Source organism: Scyliorhinus canicula, chromosome 13, assembly GCF_902713615.1.
Source record: "Scyliorhinus canicula chromosome 13, sScyCan1.1, whole genome shotgun sequence".
NCBI classification, from domain to species: domain Eukaryota; kingdom Metazoa; phylum Chordata; class Chondrichthyes; order Carcharhiniformes; family Scyliorhinidae; genus Scyliorhinus; species Scyliorhinus canicula.
In genome coordinates this window covers 35,189,609-35,203,091 of record NC_052158.1, presented here as the reverse complement: position 1 = coordinate 35,203,091, position 13,483 = coordinate 35,189,609, and the positions used below count along the sequence as shown (strand labels likewise).

Below are 13,483 nucleotides of genomic sequence, written 5' to 3'. Positions count from 1 at the left end.
CATTGGAGGCAGCACAAAGGAGATTTACTCGGATGGTCACAGGTAGGGAGAGACTGACCAATGAGGAAAGATTAAATAGGTTGGGTCTGTACTCCCTGTTCAGAAGAATGAGAGGTGATGTGATTGGCAAATATAAGATTCTTAGGGAGTTAGACAGGGAGAGTGCAGGGCCAGATGACATAGTCGCAGAATAAGGGGGATGGATTTAAGATGTATTTAAGGTGGATTTGATTAAGAATTTCCTCTCTCAAAGAGTGGTGAATCTTTGGAATTCTTTGCCCCAGGAAGCTGGGAGGCCGTCTTTGAACATTTTCGAGGCTGAGATGAATAGGATTTAATCAATTGGGGAATTAATGGTTAGGGAGATCAGGCAGCTGGGAAAGTGGACTTCCTGGGAGGAGATCAGCCATGACTTTACTAAATGGCGTGGAAGGCTCAAAGGGCTGAATGCTATGACTCCTGTTTCTATTTCTTATGGCCGTATCTTAATTCCCATTTCCACATCCCATCTGACGTTTCAAAATCCAACCTGATTCTCACATTTCTTTTTCATCAACCATGTCTGTTTCCTACACACCACCCCAATTTCCCAGCTGTTCCCTCTCCATCTACTTTTTGGAGCGGATGTCAAATGAACAGCAACCTTCTCCTTTGACAGCGTCTTCTAGACCCACGACCTCTACCACCTAGAGGGGTCAAGGGCAGCAGATGGATGGGAAGACCTCCACCGCTGTAGGTTCTCCTCCAAGCCACACACCATATGGAACCATATTGTCGCCAAAGACCAGTTATCCAGCCTTCTTCACTTTCTTTGCTACCAATCTTAATGATGTGGAGATGCCGGCGTTGGACTGGGGTGAGCACAGTAAGAAATCTTACAACACCAGGTTAAAGTCCAACAGGTTTGTTTCGAATCACTAGCATTCAGAGCCAGGGGCTGGTTTAGCTCACTTGGCTAAATCGCTGGCTTTTAAAGCAGACCAAGCAGGCCAGCAGCACGGTTCGATTCCCGTACCAGCCTCCCCGGACAGGCGCTGGAATGTGGCGACTAGGGGCTTTTCACAGTAACTTCATTGAAGCCTACTCGTGACAATAAGCGATTTTCTTTTCATTTCATTTCATTGCTCCACATTCAGCTGAGGAATGGAATGAGGAAGGAGCTGTGCTCCGAAAGCTAGTGATTTGAAACAAACATGTTGGACTGTAACCTGGTCTTGTAAGTCTTCTTACCAATCTTAAGGTAAGGGAATGGGTCACACTATCAACACAAAGTCTGCATTGACTCCCGAACCAGTCCACAACCAATTTCCAATCTTATCACGAAGGTGCCTTAGTATCTGATGTTGTGGATTTGAACTGAATGCTGGCTGTATCTATTGATGTGTTTTGATGCTACAATTTATTTGACCCTAATCTCACTGCTCCGCACCTCACCTCTCCCCCCCCCCCCCCCCCCCCCCTCACCCCTCCACCCCCTCCACACAGGAATGGAGCCCTATTGAGGAAACCAAAAGAATTGCCTATGGATCTGAGCCAGGGTGGTTTCAATGTCCCTCTGCAGTACGCGGTGTGGAAGCGAATGTTAAAACATTTAGATACAGGTAAGATTAACCTCGGTTTGGCTTTCTAGCGATACTGCCCTTCGGACCCAGCATCCTGGGGCCAGCAGATAGGGGGAAGTGAAGAGAGGGATAGGATTCCCACCAGCTGGGGGGGGGCACCGGGAAGGATGGGGAACTGAGGTGGTGATCGGACAGTAGCAAAGTCGGCCTCAGCGAAACCCTTCCCCGGTCAATTTGGCCCAAAGCTGTCCCTACCCAGCACGAGAGGTTGGTGCAGCACTGCCACACCGAGGGAGGGTCACACTGCCCAGAGGCACTGCCTTTCGGAGGAGTCATTGACCTGAGTCACCAGCGACACATTCAGGTGGACGTGTAAGAATCCCATTTTGTTTGGCAGGTATTTTGTTTGACGGGTGTTTTGTCCTCTAACCAGCCCCAATGAGACTGGACTGAAAGATCAGGCACTTGCTGTTCTGTGGGATGCACAAAATGGACATCACGATGCCTGATTCACTTGGCAGTATCATGCCCACTCTTCAACTCTGTGCATTGTATTTTAGAGTTAAGGGTTAACTGATGATCCATCTCCCCCTCCTCAATCTCTATTAATGCACCCCCCTCCTCAATCCCGATTACTGCACCTCCCCCTCCTCAATCCCAATTACTGCCCACCCCCCTCCGCAATCCCAATTAGTGCCCACCCCCTCCTCAATCCCGATTACAGCCCATCCCCCCCCTCAATCACGATTACTGCCCTCCCCCCTCCTCAATCCCGATTACAGCCTCCCCCTCCTCATTCCCGATTACTGCCCATCCCCCCCATCCCGATTACTGCCCTCCCCCCTCCGCAATCCCAATTACTGCCCCCCCTCCTCAATCCCGATTACTGCCCCCCTCCTCAATCCCAATTACTGCCCACCCCCCTCCTCAATCCCGATTACTGCCCTCCCCCCATCTCAATCCCGATTACTGCCCACCCCCCTCAATCCCGATTACTGCCCTCCCCCTCCTCAATCCCGATTACTGCCCACCCCCCCTCCTCAATCCCGATTACTGCTCTCCCCCCTCCTCAATCCCGATTACAGCCTCCCCCTCCTCATTCCCGATTACTGCCCATCCCCCCCAATCCCGATTACTGCCCTCCCCCCTCCGCAATCCCAATTACTGCCCCCCCTCCTCAATCCCGATTACTGCCCCCCTCCTCAATCCCGATTACTGCCCACCCCCCTCCTCAATCCCGATTACTGCCCTCCACCCTCCTCAATCCCGATTACTGCCCTCCACCCTCCTCAATCCCGATTACTGCCCACCCCCCTCAATCCCGATTACTGCCCTCCCCCTCCTCAATCCCGATTACTGCCCACCCCCCCCTCCTCAATCCCGATTACTGCCCTCCCCCCATTCCGATTCCTGCCCACCCCCCTCCTCAATCCCGATTACTGCACCCCCCCTCCTCAATCCCGATTACTGCCCACCCCCTCCTCAATCCCGATTACTGCCCTCTCCCCCTCCTCAATCCCGATTACTGCCCATCCTCCCTCCTCAATCCCGATTGCTGCCCACCCCCCCACCTCAATCCCGATTACTGCCCACCCCCTTCTCAATCCCTATTACTGCCCACCCCCTCCTCAATCCCGATTACTGCCCATCCCCCTCCTCAATCCCGATTACTGCACCCCCCCCCCTCCTCAATCCCGATTAATGCCCATTCCCTTCCTCAATCCCGATTACTGGACCTCCCCCTCCTCAAGCACCTACACCTCCTGAACCCGGATTACTTCCCATCCTGCTGAAACCGGATCACTGCCCACCCCCGTCCTCAATCCGGATTACAGTCTGTACCCCTCCTCAATGCGGATTACAGTCCACCCTCTCCTCAATCCAGACTACGGCATCCCCTTCCTCAACTTGAATTATTGCACCTCACCGTCAATCCAGATTACTGACCATCCTCCTCCTCTCTCTGTTTTACTGCACCTCCACCTACTCAATCTGCATTGCTTCCCATCACCCTCCTCAATTCGGATTACTGCCCAGCCCCCTCCTCAATCTGCATTGCATCTCATCACCCTCCTCAAACCAGATTATCACCCAACCCCTCCTCAATCCGGCTTACTGCGCCACCCCCTCAATCCGGATTACTGACCACCCCCCTCCTCAATCCGGATTACTGACCATCCCCCTCCTCAATCCGGATTACTGACCATTCCCCTTCTCAATCCAGATTACTGACCATCCCCCTCTCAATCCGGATTACTGACCACCACCCTCCTCAATCCCGATTACTGCCCACCCCCTCCTCAATCTGGATTACTGCCCATCCCCTTCCTCAATCCGGATTACTGACCATTTCCCCATCTCAATCCGGATTACTGACCACCCCCTCTCAATCCGGATTACTGACCACCACCCACTCCTCAATCCGGATTACTGACCACCCCCCTCCTCAATCCGGATTACTGACCATTCCCCTTCTGAATGCAGATTACTGACCATCCACCTCTCAATCCGGATTACTGACCATCCCCCATCGCAATGCGGATTACTGACCATCCCCCTCCTCAAACGGGATTATTCCCACCACCCCCCTCCCCAATCCGGATTACTGCCCAACCCCTCCTCAATCCCGATTACTGCACCTCCCCCTCCTCAATCCCAATTACTGCCCACCCCCCTCCTCAATCCCGATTACTGCCCCCCCCCTCCGCAATCCCAATTAGTGCCCACCACCTCCTCAATCCCGATTACAGCCCATCCCCTCCTCAATCCCGATTACTGCCCTCCCCCCTCCTCAATCCCGATTACAGCCTCCCCCCTCCTCATTCCCGATTACTGCCCATCCCCCCCCCCATCCCAATTACTGCCCTCCCTCCTCCGCAATCCCAATTGCTGCCCCCCTCCTCAATCCCGATTACTGCCCCCCTCCTCAATCCCGATTACTGCCCACCCCCCTCCTCAATCCCGATTACTGCCCTCCCCCCTCCTCAATCCCGATTACTGCCCACCCCCCTCAATCCCGATTACTGCCCTCCCCCTCCTCAATCCCGATTACTGCCCACCCCCCCCTCCTCAATCCCGATTACTGCCCTCCCCCCCCATCCCGATTCCTGCCCACCCCCCTCCTCAATCCCGATTACTGCACCCCCCCTCCTCAATCCCGATTACTGCCCACCCCCTCCTCAATCCCGATTACTGCCCATCCCCCTCCTCAATCCCGATTACTGCCCTCTCCCCCTCCTCAATCCCGATTACTGCCCATCCTCCCTCCTCAATCCCGATTGCTGCCCACCCCCCCACCTCAATCCCGATTACTGCCCACCCCCCTCCTCAATCCCTATTACTGCCCACCCCCTCCTCAATCCCGATTACTGCCCATCCCCCCCTCCTCAATCCCGATTACTGCACCCCCCTCCTCAATCCCGATTACTGCACCCACCCCCCCCTCCTCAATCCCGATTACTGCCCATCCCCTTCCTCAATCCCGATTACTGGACCTCCCCCTCCTCAAGCACCTACACCTCCTGAACCCGGATTACTTCCCATCCTTCTGCTGAATCCGGATCACTGCCCACCCCCGTCCTCAATCCGGATCACTGCCCACATCCCTCCTCAATCCGGATTACAGTCTGTACCCCTCCTCAATGCGGATTACAGTCCACCCCCTCCTCAATCCAGACTACGGCATCCCCTTCCTCAACCTGAATTATTGCACCTCACCGTCAATCCAGATTACTGACCATCCTCCTCCTCTCTCTGTTTTACTGCACCTCCACCTCCTCAATCTGCATTGCTTCCCATCACCCTCCTCAATCCGGATTACTGCCCAGCCCCCTCCTCAATCTGCATTGCATCTCATCACCCTCCTCAAACCAGATTATCACCCAACCCCTCCTCAATCCGGCTTACTGCGCCACCCCCTCAATCCGGATTACTGACCACCCCCCTCCTCAATCCGGATTACTGACCATCCCCCTCCTCAATCCGGATTACTGACCATTCCCCTCCTCAATCCGGATTACTGACCATTCCCCTTCTCAATCCAGATTACTGACCATCCTCCTCTCAATCCGGATTACTGACCACCACCCTCCTCAATCCCGATTACTGCCCACCCCCTCCTCAATCTGGATTACTGCCCATCCCCTTCCTCAATCCGGATTACTGACCATTTCCCCATCTCAATCCGGATTACTGACCACCCCCTCTCAATCCGTATTACTGACCACCCCCCCTCCTCAATCCGGATTACTGACCACCCCCCTCCTCAATCCGGATTACTGACCATTCCCCTCCTCAATCCAGATTACTGACCATCCACCTCTCAATCCGGATTACTGACCATCCCCCATCGCAATGCGGATTACTGACCATCCCCCTCCTCAATCAGGATTATTCCCACCAGCCCCCTCCCCAATCCGGATTACTGCCCAATCCTTCCTCAATCCCGATTACTGCACCTCCCCCTCCTCAATCCCAATTACTGCCCACCCCCCTCCTCAATCCCGATTACTGCCCCCCCCTCCGCAATCCCAATTAGTGCCCACCACCTCCTCAATCCCGATTACAGCCCATCCCCCTCCTCAATCCCGATTACTGCCCTCCCCCCTCCTCAATCCCGATTACAGCCTCCCCCCTCCTCATTCCCGATTACTGCCCATCCCCCCCAATCCCGATTACTGCCCTCCCCCCTCCGCAATCCCAATTACTGCCCCCCTCCTCAATCCCGAATACTGCCCCCCCTCCTCAATCCCGATTACTGCCCACCCCCCTCCTCAATCCCGATTACTGCCCTCCCCCTCCTCAATCCCGATTACTGCCCACCCCCCCTCCTCAATCCCGATTACTGCCCTCCCCCCCCAACCCGATTCCTGCCCACCCCCCTCCTCAATCCCGATTACTGCACCCCCCTCCTCAATCCCGATTACTGCCCACCCCCTCCTCAATCCCGATTACTGCCCATCCCCCTCCTCAATCCCGATTACTGCCCTCTCCCCCTCCTCAATCCCGATTACTGCCCATCCTCCCTCCTCAATCCCGATTGCTGCCCACCCCCCCACCTCAATCCCGATTACTGCCCACCCCCCTCCTCAATCCCTATTACTGCCCACCACCCTCCTCAATCCCGATTACTGCCCACCCCCTCCTCAATCTGGATTACTGCCCATCCCCTTCCTCAATCCAGATTACTGACCATTTCCCCATCTCAATCCGGATTACTGACCACCCCCTCTCAATCCGGATTACTGACCACCCTCCCCCCCTCCTCAATCCGGATTACTGACCATTCCCCTTCTCAATCCAGATTACTGACCATCCCCCTCTCAATCCGGATTACTGACCATCCCCCATCGCAATCCGGATTACTGACCATCCCCCTCCTCAATCGGGATTATTCCCACCACCCCCCTCCCCAATCCGGATTACTGCCCAACCCCTCCTCAATCCCGATTACTGCCCATCCCCCTCCTCAATCTGGATTACTGCCCATCCCCTTCCTCAATCCGGATTACTGACCATTTCCCCATCTCAATCCAGATTACTGACCACCCCCTCTCAATCCGGATTACTGACCATCCCCCTCCTCAATCTGGATTATCCCCCCCTCAATCCGGATTAGTAACCACCTCCTCCTCAATCCCTATTATTACCAGCTCCCCTCCTCAATCCAGATTACTGCCCATTTCCCTTCTCAATCCGGATTAATGTCCACCACTTCCTTAATCCGGATCACTGTCCACCCCCTCCTCAATCCAGATTACTGACCATCCCCCCCCCCCCTCATCCGGATTACTGACCATCCCCATCTCAATCCGGATTACTGACCACCCCCTCTCAATCCGGATTACTGACCATCCCCCTCCTCAATCTGGATTATCCCCCCCCTCAATCCGGATTACTAACCACCCCCTCCTCAATCCCTATTACTACACACTCCCCTCCTCAATCCAGATTACTGCCCATTTCCCTTCTCAATCCGGATTAATGTCCACCACCTCCTTAATCCGGATCACTGCCCACCCCCTCCTCAATCCAGATTACTGACCATCCCCCTCCTCAATCCAGATTACTGACCATCCCCCTCTCAATCCGGATTACTGCCCAACCCCTCCTCAATCCGTATTACTGCCCATCCCCCTCTCAATCCGGATTACTGCCCATCCCCCTCTCAATCCAGATTACTGACCATCCCCCTCCTCAATCCGGATTACTGCCCATCCCCCTCTCAATCCATATTACTGCCCATCGCCCTCTCAATCCGGATGATTGACCATCCCCCCTCAATCCGGATTATTGACCATCCCCCTCTCAATCCGGATGACTGACCATCCCCCCTCAATCCGGATTACTGCCCATCCCCCTCTCAATCCGGATTACTGCCCATCCCCCTCTCAATCTGGATTACTGACCATCCTCCTCTCAATCCGGATTACTGACCATCCCACTCTCAATCCGGATTACTGACCATCCCCCCTCTCAATCCGGATTACTGACCATCCTCCTCTCAATGCGGATTACTGCCCATCCCCCTCTCAATGTGGATTACTGACCATCCCCCTCTTAATCTGGATTACTGCCCATCCCCCTCTCAATCTGGATTACTGACCATCCTCCTCTCAATCCGGATTACTGACCATCCCCCTCCTCAATCCGGATTACTGGCCATCCTCCTCTCAATGCGGATTACTGCCCATCCCCCTCTCAATGTGGATTACTGACCATCCCCCTCTCAATCTGGATTACTGCCCATCCCCCTCTCAATGTGGATTACTGCCCATCCCCCTCTCAATGTGGATTACTGCCCATCCCCCCTCAATGTGGATTACTGACCATCCCCGTCTCAATCAGGATTACTGCCTAACCCACTCTCAATCCGGATTACTGACCATCCCCCTCTCAATCCAGATTACTGACAATCCCCCTCTCAATCCAGATTACTGACTATCCTCCTCTCAATCCGGATTACTGCCCATCGCCCTCCTCAATCCAGATTACTGCCCAACCCACTCTCAATCTGGATTACTGACCATCCCCCTCTCAATCCGGATTACTGCCCATCCCCGTCTCAATCCGGATTACTGCCCAACCCACTCTCAATCCGGATTACTGACCATCCCCCTCTCAATCCAGATTACTGCCCATCCCCCTCTCAATCCGGATTACTGACCATCCCCCTCTCAATCCGGATTACTGCCCATCCCCCTCCTCAATCCAGATTACTGCCCAGCCCCCTCTCAATCCGGATTACTGCCCATCCCCCTCTCAATTCGGATTATTGCCCATCCCCCTCTCAATCTGGATTACTGCCCATTTTCCTCAATCTCCATCACTGCACCCCCCCCCCCCCCCCCCCCCCCACACACACAATCTGTATCACGGACCATCCTCCTACTGAATTCATATTACTGCCCATCCCCATCCTCATTCCAGATTGCTGCGCATCCCCCTCCTCAATCCGATTACTGCCCACCCCTTCCTCAATCTGGATGACTGCCCATTGTCTTCCTCCTCAATCCGGATTACTGCCTATTCTTCTCTTCAAATCGCAATGGTGCCCCCTCCCTCCTTAATGTGGATTACTGCCCATAATCCTCATCAATCCAAATTACTGCTCACCCCTCTACTCTATTGCCCTTCCCCCTCCTCAGTCGGGACTGCTACCCATCCTCTTCCTCAATATGGATTTCTGCTCCTCCCGCTCCTCAATCTGGGTTACTCTCCTTCCCCCTCCTCAATCCAGATTGATGCCCCTCCCCCTCCTCAATATAGATTGATGGCCATTCCCCCCTCCCCCGTAGAATATCTGCGTTACTGCTCCATCCCCTCTGCTTCCTATTCTTTACTATTTTATAGTTTGCCTGGAGCTCCTGCCCGTGACCTTCCTGGATTTTCCTGTGCCGGGAACTATTCCTCTCAACTCCAAAGGTGCCTGTGGCATTGCAGCATTTTGGGACACTGAGTTCAGGCATTGCTAGATCTGTCAGGTTGACTGCCTGTGATTGAAGTTGTTCACCTGGAAAGAAAGGAGGGGGGGCCGTGGGTTTGGTGGTGACTGACTGATATGAAATTCCTCAGCTGATGAGAGAGAGATTGGAAGGGTCAGATAATATCCGACAAACCAGTCTGGATTTTCTTTTGAAGGGCTGACTGAAGTAATGGTCAGGGGGATGTCAATGGATGCCTTCAGACCAATGATGTGACTTCACACTCAACAGTAACTTTCAAAAGGGGATTGGAAAAACACTTTTGTTTTTGAAATAAAGAATTTTATTTGCAGACAGAGCAGGACTTATTGGATGGCAAAGAGAGCCTGCATAGGTGAGATGAGCCAAATGCTCACCTTTACTTTTACCTCTGCGGTCCTGTGACTGTGAGATGTTGACATCCCTTCCTGTCTCCACAGGGGCTTCCTGACACGTGATGTAGTCAAGAGCGATATTTTAACACCTCGCTTTTTCTCTCCTGATTCTCTCTCTCACTGTGAATTTGGATGAGCAGTTGAAACTCTATAGCATACAAGGCTATGGACAAAATGCTGGAAAATGGGATGAAAATAGATAGGTATTTGATGTCCGGCATAGACACACGCCTAAAGGGCCTCTTTTCTGTGCTGCAAAACTCTATGACTCTATCTCTCTCTCTGTTTTTCAGTTCCGACTCTCGTGACCCTCGACCCACTGACGGCCAACGGCCATCTCATCCTGTCCCGGGACGGCACCGAGGTGCGAGTGGGCGACAAGCAAGAGGAGATCCCCGACAACCCGGAGAGGTTCAGCCGCTGGCTCAGCGTGCTGGGCTCCGAGGGCTTTTCGGCAGGCAAGCACATCTGGGAGGTGGAGGTGGGCGACAGCACCGTCTGGCAGGTGGGGGTGGCCAGGGGCTCCGTGCCCCGGAAGCGGGGCTTCGCCCCCTTCCACTGGCAGGAGAGTCGCAAGTTCTTCACGCCGGAGCCCCAGGCTGGGGTCTGGGCCTTGGCCCTGCAGGATGGAGACTACACCGCCCTCACCTCGCCCCCCATCGAACTGCGGCTCAAGGGGAAACTGAGGAAGATGGGGGTCTACCTGGAGTATGAGGCCGGGCTGGTCTCGTTTTACAATGCCGACGATGTGAGTCACATCTATACGTTCAAGGACAAATTCACTGAGATAATTTACCCCTATTTCTACATCGCCCACAAAGGAGATGCGCTGAAACTCACCCCCCTGGGAATCTGAAAGAATTCCCCCATCTACAAGCACCTTGCGCTGTCACTTCCTCTATCTCTCCACCAGGTATCGTGTGTCTTTTTAAAAACAAATTTGCCCACATGGGTTACCAGGGAGGCCAGCATTTGATGCCCATCCCTAATTGGCCGATTGAACTGAGTGGCACGCTCGGTCACTGCAGGTTACTAGGTTACCTGTAGGCCGGCCGGGGTTAAAGGCAGCAGATTGCCTTACCCAGAAGGACATTCTTTCTCTTTCTATGGTTCACACTTTTTTGTTTTCAATTTAGTGTACCCAAATCACTTTTTTCCAATTAAGGGTCAATTCTGTGTGGCCAATCCGCCTACCCTGCACATCCTTGGGTTGTTGGGGCGAAACCCGCGCAAACACGGGGAGAATGTGCAAACTCCACACGGGCAGTGACCCAGTGACAATGATCGAACCTGGGACCTCGGCGCCGCGAAGCAGCAGTGCTAACCACTGTGCCACCGTGCTGCCCCTCTATGGTTAATACTTTACCGGCTTCAAATCAATTGGTTCATTGAATTTAAATTCCATTGACTGCTCTGGTGTTGGATTTGAACCCCTGTATCTCGGAGCTTTTAACCTGGGTCATTGTGGTTACTATTATAGCAATGATGTCGATACCATCACTGCCTCCCCAGTTCCCACCTATTCCCAGCACGGTAATTCCTGCTATCCCCCGGAATACAACATTTTTTTAAAAAAGAGGGACAATGTCACCTGTTCACTGTTCCACCATCTTGAGAAACTAAAAAGCAGCCAGGAGCACTTGGGCCAAAATCAAAGCGGAGGATGCTGGGAGAATCTGTGACAAGAGAGAGAAATGGAGTTAATGTTTTCAGTATGTATGATCCTTCTTCAAAGCAAGGACGCGAAACGCTACCTCCACTTTTCTATCTCTGCGGAGGGTGACGGGGTGACGGACACTTTCTCAGAATTGCTCTGTTTTTGCTTCAGATTTCCGCAATCTTTTTCTTTCATCCGACCACAAATCATAGAACTTCATAGAATTTACAGTGCAGAAGAAGGCCATTTGGCCCATCATGTCTGCACCGGCCCTTACAAAGAGCACCCTACTGAAGCTCATGTATCTACCCTATCCCCATAACCCAGTAACCCCCACTTCACATTTTTTGGACACTAAGGGCAATTTAGCATGGCCAATCCATCTAACCTGCACATCTTTGGACTGTGGGAGGAAACCAGAACACCCGGAGGAAACCCACACAGACACGGGGAGAACGTGTAGACTCCCCACAGACAGTGACCCAGCCGGGAATCAAACCTGGGACCGTGGAGCTGTGAAGCAATTGTGCTAACCACTGTGCTACCGTGCTTCGCCCGACCCTTTCAAACTAAAACTCTAGAAGCTTGTACAAGGGATATTCAGGGCAAGGGTTTGGGCCACAGATCAAGTGGGAAGCTTCCTGGCAAGTTCTGAAGTTATCGCAATCAGAAATGAAGGAAATGGACGGCCTTGCTGAACGATTCCTTCACTAAAGACTAATATTATTCATTGTGGCAATGTGTAAAAAAAAAAGCAAACGTGTGTGAGGTAGTTACTCGATTTAATATGTCTGCTGGGGGTATAAACAACTGGAGAAAATAATGGGACTTGAGGTAAATCTCCAGGAGCTGATGTCCTCTAGCCCAGGCAATTCAAAAGAGGAAATTGTTTCAAAAATTCTCCTGATTCAGGAACTTTGTCCCTTTGGTCGGAAAATTGCCAATGCCACACTCAATTAGTTACAAACACTACGAAGACATGCACTGCCATTTTGATGCAGAGTAAAGCTCCCTCTACACTGTCCTCATCAATCACTCCCAGGGCAGGTACAACACGGAGTTAGATACAGAGTAGAGCTCTCTTTACACTGTCCCCAACAAAGACATCCAGGACAGATACACCATGGGTTAGATACAGAGTAAAGCTCCCTTTGCATTGTCCCCATCAAACACCCTCAGGACAGGTACACCATGGGGATAGATACAGAGTGAAGGTCCCTCCAGGGCCGGCTCAAGGTACCGGCAACTCGGGCAGTCGCCCGGGGCGCCATGTGCTGGGGGCGCCATCAAGGAGTGCGTGACCGGCGTCAGAGACCCGGCGCATGCGCAGTTGGGCCGGTGCCAACCAGCGCATGCGCGGTGGCCGCCCCGCACAAACATGGCGGATGGATCCAGGCTCGCCGGTGGAAGAAAGGAGGCCTGCCGACAGAGAGACCGGCCCGCTGATCGGTGGGTCCCAATCATGTACCAGGTCACTCCGCCCCCCCCCCCCCCCCCCACCCCCCCCCCCCCCCCCCCCCCCCCCCCCGAAGGGCGCCGAAGTTCAGCTTACCCGGGGCGCCAGCAACCCTAGGGCCGTTTCTGGGTCCCTCTAAACTCTCTTGTGAAGCTCTGGTTCAAGGACGTATCTGAAGGGACGGTGTAGCGGGATCTTACTCTGTATCCAATTCCATACTGTATCTGACAGGTGTGTGTCTGATAGGGAAAGCGTAGAGGGAACTTTATTCTCTATCTAACCCTTTACTGTACCTGCCCTGGGAGTGTTGATGTGGAGAATGTAGAGGGAGCTTTACTATGTATCTAACCCTATGCTATACATCCTGCGAGTGTTTGATGAGGACAGTGTCAAGGGAGCTTTACTCTGTAGCTGACCCTGTGCTGTACCTGCCCGTGAAGTGTTTTATTGGG

At 53.2% G+C, this 13,483-nt stretch overlaps 1 protein-coding gene across 1 annotated transcript in view; it reads left to right on the top strand.

Moving 5' to 3' along the window:
* The window catches only part of LOC119976378 (E3 ubiquitin-protein ligase TRIM39-like), a 68,861-nt gene extending 57,863 nt beyond the window's left edge, over positions 1-10,998 (top strand). The window contains exons 5-6 of the mRNA XM_038816880.1: positions 1,486-1,601; positions 10,212-10,998. Of these exons, the coding sequence (XP_038672808.1) occupies positions 1,486-1,601; positions 10,212-10,774 (679 nt within the window). The 3' untranslated portion in view covers positions 10,775-10,998. The remainder of the gene's footprint in view (positions 1-1,485; positions 1,602-10,211) is intronic.
* The last annotated feature ends 2,485 nt before the right edge of the window (positions 10,999-13,483 follow it).